We start from the raw sequence: 18,731 nt of genomic DNA on the forward strand, positions 1-18,731 counted from the left end.
AGTGTGGATTCCGTTACCGTAGCTGTAGCTGTACCACCCGAGACTAGTTGTAGTAGTACATGTATCCCGAGAGCAGCCACGGCCGAGGAACTCGCTCCTGCGGTGCTCGACGCTGCCCCCTCAGCGCCAGTTTCCAGCTCACAACAGCTAGCGTGGGACTTGCTCGCGTCAAGTTTGAACTCTCCGCCACGTGCCGAACATGCACCGGACACCGTGGCCGGTGCCCTCACTGAAAATCATTTGAACTCCCCACCACGTGGGACAGCCGCTGAGGTCCAGGTTTCTCAGGACGGTTTCTCAGGACTCCACGACAGACGAGACCCAGCTATTGCAACTAGCCGCCCTCGACAGTGGCACGGAGGCGGACGAAGATCAAGCCCTTAAAATTGGCATGGTATACCAGCTGCTTCTGCTTCAGAAGCCCTACCAGTCGCCGCAATCATCGTATGCCAAATGCCTCAGACGACGGATGGACCCATCGCAAGCGGGATCAATCCCGGAGCTCCCGCGGGAATGCCAAACAATCCACCAGCAGCTCAGTAAAGCACGACAACGGCAGGACAGAGCAGACACACAGCCGGACATTGCCAGGGACTTTGCATCAATGGTCACCAGAGGGAAATTGAAGGCGGCTCTTAACATTCTAGAGGACGATACCCCAGGAGGAGTTCTAGACCTTGATGAGAAGATAGGAAACGACACGGTCCGCGACATTCTCATCTCGAAACACCCGGATGCTCAGTCTGCCAAACCCGACGCCCTGCTCGAAGGAGATGCACCTGCACCACCACATCCAATCCAGTTTGAGTCCCTGACACGGGAGGTAGTGTGACGGGCAGCCCTCAACACCCATGGCTCCGCTGGGCCCTCCGGTGTCGACTCGGACACTTGGCGACGGATGTGCACCAGCTTCGGAGGCGCCTCAACTGAGCTGTGCGACTCTATGGCCATCTGTGCACGTCGCCTGGCGAGCACCTACGTTGACCCGGCCATGCTGGAGGCATATGTTTCATGCCAACTCATTCCCCTCAACAAGAATCCAGGAGTGCGGCCAATCGGGATTGGGGAGGTGTTGAGACGGATCCTCGGAAAGGCCATCCTCCTTCTCCTCCGAGACGACATCCAAGATGCAGCTGGCAGCTTTGCGCCGGGCACGAATGCGGGGTAGAGGCAGCCATCCACGCCATGCACACCGTGTTTGAGGATGAGGAGACTGAGGCCATCCTGCTTGCCGATGCCTCGAACGCTTTTAATACGCTCAACCGGGAAGCCTGCATGCGTAACATTCAGCACCTCTGCCCAGCGATGTCCCCCATTGTCATCAACACGTACCGCCAGCTCGCACATCTCTTCGTCGGTGGGGAAACCATTCTCTCCAGTGAAGGGACCACCCAGGGCGACCCCATTGCAATGCCAATGTACGCCCTGGGTGTTCTACCACTGCTTAAGTCTGTTGCTACACCGGGTGCCATTCAGGAGTGGTTTGCCGACGATGCAGGAGCCGGTGGAAAGCTGATGCCGCTGCGAAGGTGGTGGGGAGGCCTTACCGAGAATGGTCCTTCCTACGGCTACAATCTGAACCCAGCCAAATCTATTCTCCTGGTCAAACCAGCCTACCTGGACCGGGCGGAAGAGTTGTTCGCCAGCACAGGAGTTAAAATCCGCACAGAAGGATGCCAGTACATGTATATTGGTGCCGCGATCGGCTCACCTCAGTTCGCAGGGCACTTCCTAAGTGACAAGGTGCAGTCTTGGCCTGGGCAAGTGAACCGCCTCTCCAACATTGCCATGTCTCAGCCTCACGCTGCCTACTCTGCTTTCACCCAAGCGCTGAAGGGAAAGTGGGCCCTCATCTGCCGACCACAGCCACAGCCATGGAGCCGCAGGAGAAGGCCATTGCGGAGACGCTCATCCCTGCTATCACCGGGCAAACAATCAACAGCGAGGATCGCGGTGTGTTGTCTCTCCCCTGCCGCCACGGTGGTCTCGGTATGGTTAGCCCTACGGAGCTGTCCGACCAGTACAACGGGTCCCGCCACGTCACCCAATCCCTGCAGCGTAACATCGTGACTCAGAGGTTCGAGCTTGGTGGAGCTCCGTATGCTCTGCGGGCTGCCAAAAGAGAGGTACAATCCCGCTCCCGTGATGCTACCCGTACCTTCTCCGTTATCCTGCGAGAATCTTTGACGCCGGACAAGCAGCGAGTGATGGACTTAGCCGCAGAGCGCGGCGCCTCAAGCTGGCTAACGTGTCGACCACTGAGCCGATACGGTTTCGCCCTCTCAAGGGCGAGTTCAGGGATGCCCTCAGCCTTCGCTACAACTGGAGACTTCCCAGGATGTCGGCGACCTGTGGCTGTGGCAGGCCTTTCTCCATCGCACATGCCCTGCCGTGCCCAACAGGAAGTTATCCCTCCATCCGACACAATGAGATCCGAGACGTCACTGCTGGCCTGCTGAAGCGTGTCGCCACGAATGTCGCAGTGTAGCCTCACTTACAGCCGCTCACCGGGGAACAACTTCGCCTCCGCACTGCTATCACTGACGACAATGCTCGTCTGGATGTAGCAGCCAATGGAGTGTGGGGAGGGCGGTTTGAACGCACCTTTATCGATGTCAGGGTCTTCAACCCTTGTGCGCCTTCAAACCAGTCCTCCTCCCTCCCGGCCACCTACGTCCGTCACGAGAAGGCTAAGAAGCGGTCCTACGAACAGCGACTCCGTGAGGTGGAGCACGCATCGTTCGTGCCTGCAGTGTTTTCCACTACGGGTGGCATGAGCAAGTACGCCTCGTCGCTCTACAAGCGCATCGCATCGCTGCTGCCGGAGAAGACGTGCGAGCCATACTCGACAACCATGGCCCTTATCCGCTGCCGCCTTAGCTTTGCCCTTGTGCGTGCTAGCGTCATGTGCATCCGTGGAAGTCGCTCCCTCTTCCCCTCGCGTGTACCGGTGGACTGCCCTGCCTCTCTCGTTAATGCTGAGGCCATCGTTGTACGAGTGTAGTTCTTTCCTGCTCACATGTGCCCCTTATAACTCTTTGCGCGCGCGACCCTCATGTCCGCATATTCCCTTTTTTTTTCTTCTTCTTTTTTCCTGTTGAGGTCCGCACTTTATATACTATAGGTTTTGTTCCACACTACGTATTTTTGCCACGAGCGAAGTGCTCTTGCTTGCGCTTGCACGCGCTCTCCTGAGTCCTGATCGACGTTGTACCGCTCATATCAGCTGGCAGTACTAGTTGTACAACATGCAATATGGTGTGCAGTATGTGTATAACTAAGCACGTACGGAAGCACAAGTAACTATGGATGACTGACCTTGCTCTTGTCCATACGTGGGCAGATACTTTGACTCCAGCTACTGCTTGCTGCAAATCGATCCGATTATCCGAGTCGTCATGGCCCTCATCTGACACCAGCCCAAAGGCTTTTCCAACTTTTGATGCAGTTCCTCCCATTGTCTGCTCAGCTTTCCATCCCACTGATGCGAGCTTGGAGGCGAAATCGCTCAGCTAGTTTTAGTAGTTGGCACACTCTATCTCTGCTTCTTGACTTCACAGTTCACTCTTGTTTCTAATCTGGCTGCTCACAGACATACACACAATTCAGTCAGTCGTTTTGAACATTGCACTGGCAATGTCAATGATGATACATGTACTGATTGTACGCACATGAATCATGATGGATAATCGTGATGCAGAGAAAAATTAGTAGGCTGGCCGCGGCCGCCGCGGCGCCACCTCATCGATCATCATGCCGGCCGGATATGCCGCCGGCCGCGAATGTACTCATGACGTCATTCTGTAGATTCAAAAAAAACTGTCTTTGTTTTGTTTTTTGATTTTGCGACTTCCTGCTTCGCGTAGTTCGTGTTGCTGAACAGTTCAGTGTTGTCCTGCTGTGGATCCTGGATTCCTGGTCCTGTAGCTGGATCTGCATGAATGATGTAACCCAGCCTACTACCCAGATCCAGGCCAGGACAAGTCGTTGGTCCTCAAGAGAGTGAAATAATTAGTGTTGAAACGAATAATCGAATAATCGAATTATTTAGAATATTCGTGGGGTGAACGAATAATCGAATAGTCGTAGGAATTATCAGAAATCGAAAAAAAAAAAAAAAAAAAAAAAGATCTACATGTATGCTCAGTGCTGACCCTGCTGATATTTGCACTGCGTAAATCTGCTCGTAGTATTTCTTCTCAATCTCCTCTCCTCCAAGTTTTAATCTCCTATCGGTATCTAGTATTACTTCTCTTCTTTCCATACGAGGGAACACATGGATGCAGTGAAGATCCAATTACGCTCGACGAAGACCCTAGTACCCTATGCAGAGCTGGATCAGGCGTTGCACACTCTGGGGGGGGGGGGGGGGGGTTATGTACTCTTGGTGGTACAGGTTAACCGGTTTTGCACCTCCACATAACAAAATCCGATAATCAGCAAAAAAAATTCAAAAAAACTACTGAAAAAGTGCTGAAAAAGTGTTGAAAAATGCCGTCATGCATATGATAGAATATAGATTATTCGTTCGATGGAGGGCGAAATTATTCGATAGATTATTCGTTCGAAGAATCCGTGTTCGGTTTAAACACTAGAAATAATCCTAGCTATTACCACTGACCAGATGACCATGCATGGGTGACATGATGTTGACAGTTGCATGACAAGCGCAGCCACAACTGAACTACCTACGTAGACGTGACCAGTGCCAGCATTGGTGACTGAACTAAAGCTAACCATGTAACTGAAGCACTGAGCTGAGGATATGATTGATGGTGGTGGACGATCATGGTAGTTGGTACTGGCAAGGGCCGCCAGGTGTCAAAGTTTCCACTGCTCATACCTTAGCCTCATGACTGAACTCTGGCTCGTTGTTGACAACACTCAGTCATGATATTCTTTCAATAAAAGCATTTTCATTGGGGCCTTTTCGGCTCCAGTCCAGCTAGCGATGAATTTGCCCAATGGCTTCGGACGAGGCCTTCGGGCCGGTCAATGACCTGACTAAACTGGTGTCCGTAAAGCCTAGATGGGAAGGAAGAATGGCCTCGACCGAGCCAGACAGCGAGCCTGGTGCAAGACAAGACGAGAATGGAGATGAAGTATTCTCCGATCGCAGCACATCGACGGCGAAAACCATTTGGAACATCGCGAACGCCATTCAAAGTGTCAGCGTGTTGTCGTTGCCGTATGCAGTGTTCAGAGGTGGCTGGGTTGCACTGGGTGCCCTAATTGTCGTGGCAATCATGTCCAATATCACTGGAAAGGTAAGAGTTGAGCTGCCAGTACTTTGTCCGAAACACACTGACCTTGTGCCTTGTCAACATCCTCAACTGATGAATATTAATTTTGTACCTTGGTATTTTATCATTTGCCATTGGTACGGCAAACTACATCTCCGCACAGTCGGGGTTTTGACATACAACCACCCAGCTTATATACTGTAAAAGCAGAAATTTTCGGTGGTGTTTTATTTTCGGTAACTTCGGTGCCGACAATTTTTACCGAAAATAAAACGCACCGAAAATTTCGGTACAACCGATACTGTATACATGACTAGTACACTTACCTGAAGAACGGGTTTTACCGAAAATTTCCCTCTACCGAACCACCCATTTTGGAGAATACCGAAAATATTACACCACCGAAAATTTCTGCTTTTACAGTAATAGGGCCTACTGTCCACATAGTACAGTGGCATGGCGCCGTCTCAAGTCCAAGCGTAATATTCAAGAACTACCGTATTTCCCCGTAAGTTAGTTCTCCCCAATGACTTAGTACCCCCCCCCCCCCCCCCTATAAAAAATACACTTTCCACTGCCGAGGTTATCACCCCGAAAGACAGTTCCCCCCCGAAAGATAGTAAGTTTGTACCCGTCCTACATATACAGACACCGTACAGTACATACATCATATGCACGGACACTAGAGTTGCGCAGGCTTCCCACTGCGTGTCATTTACCCCCGATAAAAAATTACTCCCCGAAAGTTAGTACTCATGTGGCTGCTAAGTTCGAAAGTTAGTACGTACTATTAAACTTACGGGTAAATACGGTATTGCTCTTTTACTGTACATCAAACACACAAACTCTGTTCGTTCAGCGGCACGGTCGCATAATCCCGGGTATTGCCACTATACAGATCGTCAGTACATAGCACTGGTGACCAAGCACCACACGGCGTCACCATGCGGCATGCATCCATGAACTAACGGTAGATCTACAGGCTGCGCTCATGAAATCCAGCCAAAAGTGCAAAAAATGGTGCCCTGGACCAGTTTCCGATTACATAACTGTACTTGTACATGTGTACGTGCAGCTGCATTCGTACCACTTCCAGCGACCAGCGCGCCATGGGCCGTGCAAGCTGAGGGCGCCAAATATGCACTTTGGGTTGGATTTCACTGAGCACAACTGTACACTGTACTGTGTAGGCATTTTCGCCATGCATAAAGAAGGTGCTGCATGTTCACACCGTTGTCAAGAGATAAACACGACGCACAGAAGATTCTGGTTGCCCAGCGGATTCCATGATACCGTCATCTAAATAATAATTTGATCTCCACCGCGTACCTCATGCGAGCGCTTCTCGGCAACAAGTTTGGCCGCATCCCCGTAGTCCTCCGTGAGCGCATCACCGTTCATGCAATTCAGCACTCGGTGAATACTGTGATTGTGCTCAGGCAGGCAGTGAAGTCATGTGACTGGGTTTCCGCATGGTACACACCTGACTCAACACGACTGATCACACAGCATGGGACTGTGTTCCCAAAAATTAGCAAAATAAAATGGACTAAAACAAATTAAATACACAACAAGAACACGATAATAAGCAACAAACGCGCAGGAGGGAAGCGAGAAATGGCAACTAATCTCGCGATGGTACACACCACCTTGCTCTACTTGTACGATGGGTATTGGACAAGTATGGTCATCAGTCTCATTACACACTGTTGATCCTAAGATATACTGGTGAGATGTCTTGTGTGCACGAGCTATGTTGCTAAGTACTTGCAAAAGTGCTCGATACCGTGTGGCCAGATCCGAATGACACAAGTTTGCTATGGAAAAATGCTAGGCTAGGCATGAACCATTACGTCATTGGTGTCTGATGATTGGCCTAGCACCCATGAAACTCCTTGGCGACAACAATTTTTTAATTTTTTATCCTTGTTCCACTGCAAACTTGTATCTTGTGTGCCTAATGGTTTGGTTTTGTGTCCAGCTGCTGATAGACTGCCTGTATGACAAGCCGTTACCCAGTATGCTGTCTCGCATCACTCAACATCCAGTGGTTGCCAATGTATCAGCCATGGGCAGGATCAATGCTGCTAGCATTTCTGTCAGCGAATCTATGCCGCTTATTGCTGTCAGCCAACCGGTTCTGGTCCGGTCCACGTATGCGTCGATTGGGCAGGCGTGCTGGCCATTCGGCGGTCAAGTGATTGTGCTCCTTGTCCAATGTGTGGAGCTACTCGGTGTCTGCAGTTTGATGTTGGTGCTTATGGGATCGGCCATTGGTATGCTCACCAGTCAATGGTAGGTGTGTCAGTGGGGGTATTTGGCGATTTTTCGTGATTTTGTCGTACACAGTTCAGTGCCGCGGAATTTGAAGTTTGAAAAAGGGTCCGAAAAGGTACATGTCCCTCAACTGGAGTTCGAACTCCATATTAAAAGCAATGATGCAAGGGGAGTAAAGCGGAATGGATTTTCTTGGCCTTTCCCAATTCAGTGCTTATAAGACAAAACCTGACCAAAATCCTAATCTTGTTATGGCTCCTTTTTGGAGAAATGGACTTCAGAAACATAATTGGAAGAGCTTTCCATGGGGGATTGCAGACCAAAATTGTTGAAAAAACTCAAAATTTGACCCGTTTATGGCTAAAAGCTAGGATATCATCTTTTTCTGAATGGACTGTAAGCAAGAATGTACTATGGGGGCATTTTTTTTATATTTTATATCTACAGGTTTGGGTAGAAACTACTTCTTTCGGTACATGCGTTCCTTTTTTTCTACTCAAAAGAGTAGATTCTACCTTCTACCAAACAAAAGCTGGTAGAAGTCGGTAGAACTTGGTAGAGGTACGGGATTTCCAGAAAAATCAAGGAGTTGTACACAACTCCATACAGAAGAGAAACATTTCACGTACATATCGTTAAAAACTACTAAATTCAGTAGGACAGCGTTCGTGCACTTACCTCTACCTTCTACCTCTATCGGTAGAATGACCAGTCTACTCTACTCTACTCTACCAGGTATTTTAAAATGCAGCCTAAGTGAGTTCCACTGTAGTACTGATGCCATAAAAAAAGAAGATATTCTCTAGACATTGTACCGGTGGAGATGATCTGGTGGTTGTTGTAGAGTCATGATTGTGTTCCTGCATCCTTCTCATTGCACACCCTGGTCATTTGCTGGTCAATTGCTGCACAGCTGGCCCTAACGTTACCAGGCTTACCGTTGAAGAGTGAATCAATTTTCTAGATGGAAGCGATCTCAGATTTTTCTTTTCCACTCTACATGGTTGAGTTTCTTTCTCTGTTTTGTGATTGCAATGTACCAACAGGGTTGACCACAGCCTCAACGTGTGGATCACCGTCTCTGCCGGCATTGTACTTCCTACTGTCCTGCTCCCACGCCTGTCACAGCTGGGATGGCTGAGTTTGGTGGGAGTTTTCACCATCTTTGGCGTTGTCAGCACCATACTGGCAAACTCGGTGTCCAAGTACAAAGAGTGGCACTTTGTGAACTTCCCCACACCATCGTGGCAGCATTTCCCCATTGCGCTCGGGATTGTTGTGTTTGGCTATGCGGCGCATGGCCAGTTCCCATCATTCCACATTCGCATGGAGAAGCCTCTGCGGTTTGGCTTTGCACTCAATGTCTCCTTCTTCCTGGTTGCCATTCTGGACATGACGTCTGGTGTTCTTGGTTATCTGGCGTATGGATCGGAAACGAAGGACATCATTAACCAGAACATGCAGTCGCCGTGGAATCACATCATTGACGTTCTGCTCCTGATCAATCTTGTTCTGTCGTACGCACTGCCCATGTTCCCTGTCTCGGCTATGATGGATCGATTTTTACGGCGATACTTCCCTCTGGTAAGTTGTCTATTTCATGCTTGGCTGATTTCTGGGATTTATGGTGTTGTTTCTCCAGTCTTGGGGCCCGCCTCTTTGATGACCACAGTAAAGCTTAGTTCGCATTCGATTGGCGTGACAGGAACCAACGGGACACACATGATGGCGTTAAGTGTGAACACTACAAGTAGGAACGGGAACGCAATTGTATTGTACTACCGTTCGAATTGGGAAACGACAGAATAAATACTCATACCTTATCGGCTTCTGTAGGAACACAGGCGTACAAAGCAGCTGTATTATTAGTGTGAACTGGCGGCGGTGTCATGGTGATGCACGTAGCGGCAACTTAACCAATTTGAGTGTTTTGAACACTACACAACCTTCCCATGATAACCTACCAAATGGCTCACACCACCAAGTTGACACCAAAGCCAGCTCGTTAAAAAAAACCCATGTATTACATGTATTAGAATGGCGCTCAGGTCTCACTTACTTTCTTTGGTCTTCATGTCAAACCGGTAGTGTGCGTACCACTCCGCATCACTTGAGGGGAAATAATAGAAGAGAAGACCAGAAGAAAAAAACAAAACAAGAAACTGTTGCCGAAATCCAATCCGTCCAGGGCCATGCATATGCCTCGCGCTGAGCAACTTTGAGCATCACAACAAGTGCTGCATGGTAAACGCACTGCATGCGACTGTACAGCTGGCCTCAGCCTTGCCGCCGGACAGGCTCTTACACCCTGTAGCATCAGTGTGTTAGTCGAGTGTTCAATGTACAGGCCCCTGTGTCCTTTCCCTCGTATTGCTTACTGCCATACTGGCCGTGCTCTCAATAAGTGTGTCCTTGACTCCACTGAACACTAAGAAAATACCAGGGGAGTGCTATTCTCTACCCTGACACGTCCCATGTACAGGGAGACTTGCTGCAGCGGAGTATTCAAATCCATCCTCCTACACCTGCATATTTTCTATGTGTTTGCTTCCCTGTTGTCTACCAGTGTGGCAAAGCCGGCAATGATGGTGGTCTTCGGCTATTTTATTTCATCACGACGCGGATGTTCTTGGTAGGAATTACACTGCTCGTGGCTGTATCTATTCCCAACTTTCACCTCTTGATGTCGTTCATTGGCAGCATCACGTGCGTTCTTCTTGTTTTCGTCCTGCCGTGCGTATTTCACCTTGTCCTGCACCGCAGCCACTTGACCATGTTGGGCAAGTCTGTCAACATCATTCTTGTTCTTATCTCCACAGCGGCTGGTGTTTCAGGTGTGTATGCCTCATACACGGAGCTTTCATCGAGTTGATCCTTTTCACGTCAACGTATCGTTGCCGGTGTTGAAGCAGTTGCTTTTGATTGAGACTTTATACTCTTATTCTCCTGCAAACAAGCTGGACAGTTTTGATCTGATATTTTAGACCTACGACCAAACATAGTTATGGTAACTGTTCGGTTGTAATTTTATCTTTAGAGCCTTTCAGATGTGTTTGCATGAATCTGCAAGAGACCACTTCTGATATTTATTTTGCACTGACTATCTACAGTACTTTTAGAATGGCTTAATCCGTATATGCATGAGACCTAGAAACGCACATATCAGTTACATGTACCAGTGCCAAGTCTTTTTTAAATTAAAAACGCTAAATTGAAGTCTTCGCTTCGAACACTCGTATTTATTTCGAACAATACCATCAACTAGTCTACTCTTTCTCATCTGTGCGATGTGGCACTGGGAATTATCTTCTGGTCTCGGGTCACGAACTGGCGAGTGCTTTTTTTTATCGCCAGCATGCAGATGTTGTGCTGCTGGAAGCGACCATTGTCCAGGCACCTGTCAATTGTGTATTTTGTTAGAACGCAGTGTCCAGGTCAGTGTGACTCAGTGTTATTTCCATGTACATGTACCCTGTTACACTGGTAAATCTTGCCTTCGGCTAGCTGTGTGCCACCGGTGCACCAAGCCACCATGCACTTGGGATCAGCGGATCAGGCGGAGCGGCACATGCACGTGCACACTCGTAATCGAGTACTATCAAGAGTATAACCCCGGGGGGGGGGGGGGGGGGGGGTATACTCTTGGTACTACGCTCAAACGTCTCTTATCCGGACACCTCAGATACGGGCATGCCTCTCTACCGGGCACCTTCAGCTTGAGTTCCTATGGCAAAAATGCTTTGAATTTGGGCAAGAGTGCATAAACATTTATGGACTCTTTTTTGGGGGGGGGGGGGGTTGAACTTTTTTTGTATGCGCAAGTGCTTATTTGTCACTATAACAGTATAATTGTATAATAATAAACGACCTGTGTAATGAACTAATGATCCACACATTTTTATCAAAGGATTCTTTTTGTATCCTGGACATGTATGTGCCTATGCGCCAAATATACTTCTTATAAAAATGATACAATACATGGTACTTGAGTTACCTGAGATAGGGGCAAATCTGAAATACGGGCAGTGCCCGGTCCCAAGGTGCCCGGATATATGATAAGAGACGTCCGAGTACGAGTGCAGTAGTGTACATGATCATGGGCAATGCATGTGTGACGCATCTATTGACAAAGAGCAAATGATGTAAAGTAATGTCGTGCCTTCCATAATGCTTGGACTTGAAAAAAGTAGCATTTAGCCAGTGAGTACTGTGGTACTCTAAAGATTTCCTTGAGTATGGATTTGTATTGCTCAAATAATGGAGGTGAATACGCCAGGAAATCTTTAGATTTTTCATAATGTAGCAGTAGGGGATAGTCCGAAAAGATTCTTGGTACACTGCAGTATACATAATTATAATATACCATGCACATCATAAGCCGCGTCATGTTCCTGCTGTTGGAGCTGTTTGTGCTGGTACCACTGTGGTTGTCGTAGCTGAACATGATGATGCTGCTGCTGCTGTTGCTAATGAGGAGATTTGGGTTGATTATGTGACGATAGGTGCTGCAAATGGTTGTTGTCAGGGGTTGGTGCTACAGCTAGTTGTGCTATTACGACGGGTTATTTTGCAGCAACAAATTGTGGGGCTTTGAAGGGTTGTGCAGATTTGCTGCAAGGTTTGTGCTGGTGCTTGAGGTGCGCTCACGCTGCACATACTCCCCCCCCCCCCCCCCCCCCCCCCACTGAGGCCGCAATCAGGATTTGTAACGTAACTGTGACGTTCAGTTCATGTGTGTGCTGTTGCCATTCAACTTACCCGCTTTTGCGCATGGCCACTGGTTTTGGTCGCAATATGAGCATGCCCTCAGTGGGTTGTACTGCTGCTGCTGCGATTGTTGCTGCTGCTGCCACTGGCATTACCGCTACCGCTGGTGTTGCTTTTTTTAGCATTGTTGCTGCTGTCGCTCCTCCTGGGACCCGTGTTGCTGCTGTGATCGTTATTGAGTCTGTACACTTGCCGTTGCAGTCTTGAATCTGGATCACTTTATCAATGGTCCTTGTGCACGTTGTACAGATGTACGAATTCCCGTAGTTGTTTGTATTCCTGCTTGGGTGTTCGTTGTGTGCCATACATGCACATTTGACCAATTTAGACCAATAATCATGGGAAGACAATCGCTTTTCCAGCTTCATCACTTTGGATAGAGCTCAAGACTAGCTAGATCTTCTTTGGAAAAATGGTTCCGTATGAAATGCCTTCAGGGCACGTTTCATAAAGCAAAGAGCAGTGAACACGTTTTCCTGTACATTCAACACCCAACACAGTCTACAGGATTCTACAAGATTCTATGAAATTTCTTGCATCTGTACAGCATTACTTGTTGAGTACAGAAACCCATGACTAGGCATTACATGAGTTGAAAATGTTGCCGCGGTACATGTATTTGTCGCGAAGTCTACGTGTGGTATATCGGTCCTGTGGAAACCACGAAGGTGTCTTCACAGTTGATTCTTTACCACTGCGTGTTATTGTGTGTGTCATCTACAGATGTCATGGAGAACGTGTGCAGCATACCTTTCTGAACCCCGACAGACATGTGTCGGTCAACCATTGACATTATAGCAATGTATGCATGGCAGCAATGTTTATCAGCTCAGCCGAATGTCTATATGTTTCCACCACGTCGATCAGGAAGGTGTGTACATGCTTGATTCTGCATGTAACTGTGTGGCTTGGCCTCTAGCACTGTATACTATTGTGTATATTCTGCTTCAAACATTCACCACAGTGACTTCCAGAGGTTAAGACAATTTGATAGCAGTTCGAATGGCATATCTCTCGCTTGCATACGATAAGCCAAACTTGCCAAATCGCCAATTCTTTGCTCACGTTGCCATACCACGTCAATCATATACATGTATCATACATTACATTGGGCTCTTTCGATTACACATTCTCGACCCAGGTTTTATAATCCTTGAATGACCAGAATGAACGGATTGCGGCTATGTAAACAAACTACACGTAGAAATCGTAAAGGGGGATCACGTGGGATCCCGTACACCCTCGCCCGCAAGTGTACCTAGCATGGCGTGTACGTCGAGTGTGTAATTTCTGAATTCTAGAAACGACGAGATTTTGTGTAATAGGACGTGCCCATTGTAGATACTTCTTACCTTAGTTGGTGCCATTCTGGAGTTGTTGCTTTTTTGTGTTGCTGTGTGCAGGGTGTCTGGTTCTTGCCTCTGCCGCGGAAGATTCCATCGCTGCTCCAGGATTGAGTTGTAGAGGAACTGCAGCATGTCCGACCCATTTCGGTGAAGCACGATGCCGTGATTGATCAGTGATGGTGATGATGGCATGTACCTGGTGGTCTGTGCTGGCTGGTGCACGCTACCCTATCCACAAGTTGCCTGTCAGGATGTGCAGCTAGGCATTGTAACATGTGCTGCAATACCAACCTTCTGGTGTCACCTCTATCTGGAAGTTGACTTGCAGATACTACTGTATCGGAGAACAAGTTTGGCGAGTCCCGCCGTGGCTGTTTTGTGATCGCTGTTGACGCATTCCACATGCTAGTCTATCATGTAGCTACTAAGAATTAGCATGGCGCTTTGGCATTTGGGATACGTGGCAGTGCATGTCACCCTCACAGTCGTCAGCACTGCACAGTGGGTTGGCCGGCTACTCTTCGCTGCCGGCCATTTCGCTATACCGTTATCAGGCTTTATGCGAGGCCAGCTTATACATACATTATGCTGTTGACGGCTTTCTGGCTTCGCAGTCTTGTACAGTTTGTGGATGCGTAAACTGGTATGGCTCTTCACATATTGCGCGTTCCGGGCCACATTGCTGACATTGCCGCATGTGTTCGTCCCATTTCTATTATCCAAATAAGTGTTTATTTTCATTCCTTGTTATGGTGGTATCATGGTGGTATAGTTTCCAGCCTCCACCCACTGTTTCTGATTTCGGCTGTGTTGCAGTAGCTCGCCAGTATGATAATCATTATGACTATATGACGCGAATTTCAAATAAAATATGACTGCTGAAAACCTGGCGAGAACAGACTAACTCGATAAATGGCACTAAAAAGAATCCTCTCACCGATACATCTAAGCAATATCTGTGCACACATGCAAAAAGAATTGCAATCGGTTAGTGCCAAACAATGCGGCACGAAATCTGCGGAGGGACGTTTTGAATCCAAGAATATATTTACCATCCAGAAAGCCGACGAGGACGACACTGTTTCTCATCTGTGGCCGTCGCGAAAAGATCTCAGGGGAGTGTGTATCCGTAGGATTGTGTAGAGCGCAAAGAATCGAAGCGAAGTGGAGTATTCTCGGTGCGGCGGCTGTCTTTGTTTTCGTCGGCATTTTGTTGTCTTGAGAATTTTCCTCCACGAAGGGCTTCAAATTTCCCGCGACTGCAAATAAAAGTGCAACTTTTAGACGGCTTTTTTGAATCTGGCGATCCTACTATACTGTCCAATGATTTTGCTGGCCTTTTTCATGACATCATCACGTACGGTAATTCTTTTTGTCCAAAATAATTTTAATATTAAAAAGAGCAAAATATTTTTCTAAATAAAATAATTAATTGTTCAGATCAGATTTCCGTACTTGCGAAGTGGTGCCAAATAATTTCTTTCCAGGTGGTCTGGTATTATAGCACAGCAGGGCTGTCCATAGATTTTATCCAAGTAGTTACTTCCTCTTAGTGGAAGTTGGGGTGTTCGAGTAGAGCATGAGCTTCGTATCGGGTGGCGTGTTGGCCGGCAGTATTCCCGGCTTGAGCGAATCGTTCAAAGCCAGTACTGGCAGTAGCAACAGTGACAACAAAACTGTTGACGACGAATTACCCCAAAAAAGTACAGAATGTAACTCTGAGGGCTCTGCAAAAAGCAACCAAGATAGTGTACAAAAGCCGACCGTCGTCACCGACAATGGTGCTTCAGTGAATTCAGAGCCCACCAAGGATGCAGGCAACGCGGAGGCAGTGAAAGAGGATGGTAAAGGAACCGAGGACGCGACTTTTTTTGAGTGCTTGGTGTGTCGAGTGGCCCTGGCGACGGAGGAGCTATTGGGTCAGCATAACGAAAGCCAGAAGCATAAGTTAAATACTCAGGCTGCTGCAAATAGTTACGTAGAAAATATCAGACCCTTGTACTGTGTGATATGTAAGTTACAACTGAACTCCAAAAGCCAATACCATCAACACGTTACGAGTAAAAAGCACAAGCAAATTGAGGCGGACCTGCTCGTGTCCGGTGAATTGCCTACTACTGCCGGTCAACCGACCCCACTGGAGGTGCTTCATGGGCCTGTGCCCCGCCCACCAGTGAGGCGCCCTGCTGGACCAGTCAACTTTGCCGAAGACCAATTTGATGATCTGTTCAATGGAATGGAGCAGACACCAACCATGGCTCGCCGAGCGCCAGTGTCTTCAGCAGACCCATCGAACACTAGCTGCGCCACCGCACCACAGGCAGCCAACGGCAGTGATGCAGCGAGGGAGCAAAAGCACACCGGTGGTCCACATCAGCCTGGAAAGCAAACCACCGGAGCCGCGAGGCCCCAGCGAAACAATGCCCAAGGCTTTGCACCACGCGGCGGCCGGGGAGGTCCACCGCGTGGCGGCCGAGGAGCCGGTGGCAGGGGCAGGAATCAGCGTCCTTACAGCGAACCCCCAAGGCCCGGTCGTGAGCCACTTATTCCGTCGGCCTGGCATGGAGAACATCATGGGCCAGCACCACCGTTTAACCATCATCCACAGCCCTGGTACGGTGGGGACCATCAACGAGCTCATCATGAGGAGGCGGCCCGGTGGCACGAAGAAGAGCGAAGACGAAGACAGTGGCATGATGAACAACTGTGGCGCAGTGGTATGCATCACTTTGAACCCAGGCCTGATGCGCGAGGCACTGATCGCTACTTCAATGAACGTCCGTCGCACCATGCATGGTAACCAATATGCCTTGTAGGCATTGCTTCTCTTCCGCTCCTACTGTGATTGCTCTTCATTTTCGCATTGTCACCTCTTGATACAGTCCATCTGCTGGTTTGCCATTTCGAGTGAGTGTATGTAGCTAGTCTGCTTCGGCTCCTGGCCATACTTTCATGATGTCCATGTCTGGCTACTTCTGTGTGTGTGGGTTTTTTTTTCTCCTGTGATGTATCCTTTACTAGCTGCGGACACTTGCACCACGCTTTCAGCTTTCTTTTTCTTGAGCACCCAGTTGGCGAGTGCTGCTTTTCTTGTCGCCATGCAGCTGCATCTGACTGTGCGTTGTGTTTGTCTGTACCGCCAGTTGTTTTTTGTTTGCGATTGTCTTCGCCTTTTGAAGTGTATTATCTAGTTACTGCTGTTTCCAGGCATACAGTGCCTTGCCTCCCACAGTTTGCTTTCTTCAATCGTGGACTGACAGTGTACACAGTGTACACAGTATCATGCTAGCATCTGTGACTGGTAAGAATACCGTATTTCCCCAATTATAAGTCACGCTCGATTATACGTCGCACCCCCGTTTTCAGGTTTCAGCGATATTATTTCGACATGATCACTTCAGTAGTAAGTCATGCTCGATTGTAAGTCGCACCCCCTTTCTCACCCTTGAATTTTTGTGTAGAAAGGTGCGACCTATATATTCGGGGAAATACGGTAGTTCTTGCACTGTTGATCTGCATGCACGTCACCAGCGTAGTAGCAGCAGCGTGCAGTGTTGTTGTCTGTGTTCTTCTTGAGTGTCGTGTTCTGCATGGAATAGGATATTGGCTATACTGAGCAATCAACGGTCAGTCACCATGGTCATCTGGACACGGTTGCCAGCAACTGAACAGTAAGCATGCAGTCGCACTTGCTTTCTTACGAATATGTACATCACTTTTCTGTTCATAGAAACCAGCACATATCAGTGTCTGTGTACTGCAGGCACCACTGTGCACTGTGCACTCATACAGCCACCAGCCCTCCAACACATGATCTTGGCCTGAGAGCATTGCAGGCTGTCCAACCGTCCTGCTTTGGACCAAAACATTTATGTACATTTACATGGGAGACAATTGCCTTTGTATACATTTTATATAGGTGTCCTGCTTTGGAAAAGTGGCAAGGTTGGACAGTCTGGCATTGTAATTATTTTGTAGCAAAGGGTACCACTGCCAACGCCGGGGGGGGGGGGGGGGCATTTCGGACGAGATCACTAATTACTAAATAATTAATTAGACTCCGCTGGCGAGCCTTGGATTAAAATTACATACAAGTTAGTACACATTCATCAAGGGTCGACCCGGTCACAGAGGCAGCGTCACAGCCTACACTGGGGCGGATCCAGGAGGGGTTTCGCGGAACCCCATAAATTTCGTAACTGTACTGAGTTGCTGGTCACTACGGTATGCGTGTCCATGTACATGTATGACGCTATTCAGTTTTGACCATACTGGAACCCCCTGTAGAGATGGCTGGATCCGCCGCTGTACCGTGCATTCCAACTTGGAATAATTGCGGAACCCTCCAAGCTGGAATGCTGGTGGCGTGCACATTTGAGACATGGAGCTCTAAACATCGGGTTGTTGAATGTCAGTACCACAATGACATCAGCATTATTGTTGTGCAAGCTGTTGCACATTGCGACTCGCCAGTATCTTGTTAGTGTTGGACAGCTACAGAATATAACATGTTCTAGGGCTGAAACGATCGTGGATTTTCATTTTTCACGATTTTCATTTTTCACCTATTGATTACTCTTCACTGGGCCTTTGTTTAAAGTTTAACGATTAATTACTGTAGAACCAGAAAGTTTAACGACCAAAAAGTTTAACATTTCTGTAATTTAAATTAATTTTGGCATGATTACGTGCAGAACGTTTAACGATGGCTACCTGGCCACCCATCTTTACACAGACATCTAGCGATAACGTTTTTTTCAAATAACGAAAAATAATTGGTCGTTAAAACGTAGACTTTGAGACTCATTAGACTTTCCGGTTTTACATTATAATTGTTGGCAAGCCGTGCCAATTTTTGTGCAAATTTCTCCGTTTCTCCAAGCTACAGTGTATGTCTTCATAATACCACAATTTTTGCATTAGTGAAAGCGTAGCTCCAAAACACGGCAGTTTTGAACATCAGAGCACAAACCATACCTCTGGCAACTGCATACTCACTGATTCAAACTAAAAAAACGGGGGAGGGGGGGGGGGGGGGGGGGTCAGTACTTTTCGGATTCAAAATCCCAAACGAGTAGTCTATAACGTAACAATTAGT

General features: G+C 48.1%; 2 protein-coding genes and 1 long non-coding RNA gene across 3 annotated transcripts in view; 2 read left to right on the plus strand and 1 right to left on the minus strand.

Moving 5' to 3' along the window:
- Positions 1 to 3,638, minus strand: part of LOC135805974 (uncharacterized) — a 7,455-nt gene extending 3,817 nt beyond the window's left edge. The window contains exon 1 of the long non-coding RNA XR_010551192.1: positions 3,319 to 3,638. This is a non-coding gene — a long non-coding RNA (uncharacterized LOC135805974). The remainder of the gene's footprint in view (positions 1 to 3,318) is intronic.
- A 1,120-nt stretch (positions 3,639 to 4,758) lies between these two features.
- LOC135805967 (vesicular inhibitory amino acid transporter-like) lies at positions 4,759 to 10,789 on the plus strand. Its single transcript, XM_065320093.1, has 4 exons — positions 4,759 to 5,267; positions 7,225 to 7,538; positions 8,567 to 9,104; positions 10,087 to 10,789. The coding sequence occupies exons 1-4, from the start codon at positions 4,965 to 4,967 to the stop codon at positions 10,390 to 10,392; spliced, it is 1,461 nt and encodes a 486-aa protein (XP_065176165.1). The 5' UTR covers positions 4,759 to 4,964; the 3' UTR covers positions 10,393 to 10,789.
- Positions 10,790 to 15,088: 4,299 nt separating this feature from the next.
- LOC135805968 (zinc finger protein 385D-like) lies at positions 15,089 to 16,916 on the plus strand. The gene has a single exon (XM_065320094.1). It carries the CDS (start codon positions 15,213 to 15,215, stop codon positions 16,431 to 16,433), a length of 1,221 nt encoding a protein of 406 aa, XP_065176166.1. The 5' UTR covers positions 15,089 to 15,212; the 3' UTR covers positions 16,434 to 16,916.
- The last annotated feature ends 1,815 nt before the right edge of the window (positions 16,917 to 18,731 follow it).

This window comes from Sycon ciliatum, chromosome 1, assembly GCF_964019385.1.
Source record: "Sycon ciliatum chromosome 1, ocSycCili1.1, whole genome shotgun sequence".
Lineage (NCBI taxonomy): Eukaryota > Metazoa > Porifera > Calcarea > Leucosolenida > Sycettidae > Sycon > Sycon ciliatum.

Coding starts and splice junctions, on each gene's coding strand:
- LOC135805967 (XM_065320093.1), top strand. CDS start 4,965: ATGGCTTCGGACGAGGCCTTCGGGCCGGTCAATGACCTGACTAAACTG. Junction 5,268..7,224: donor TGTCCAATATCACTGGAAAG/GTAAGAGTTGAG, acceptor TTTTGTGTCCAG/CTGCTGATAGACTGCCTGTA. Junction 9,105..10,086: donor TACGGCGATACTTCCCTCTG/GTAAGTTGTCTA, acceptor GTTGTCTACCAG/TGTGGCAAAGCCGGCAATGA.
- LOC135805968 (XM_065320094.1), top strand. CDS start 15,213: ATGAGCTTCGTATCGGGTGGCGTGTTGGCCGGCAGTATTCCCGGCTTG.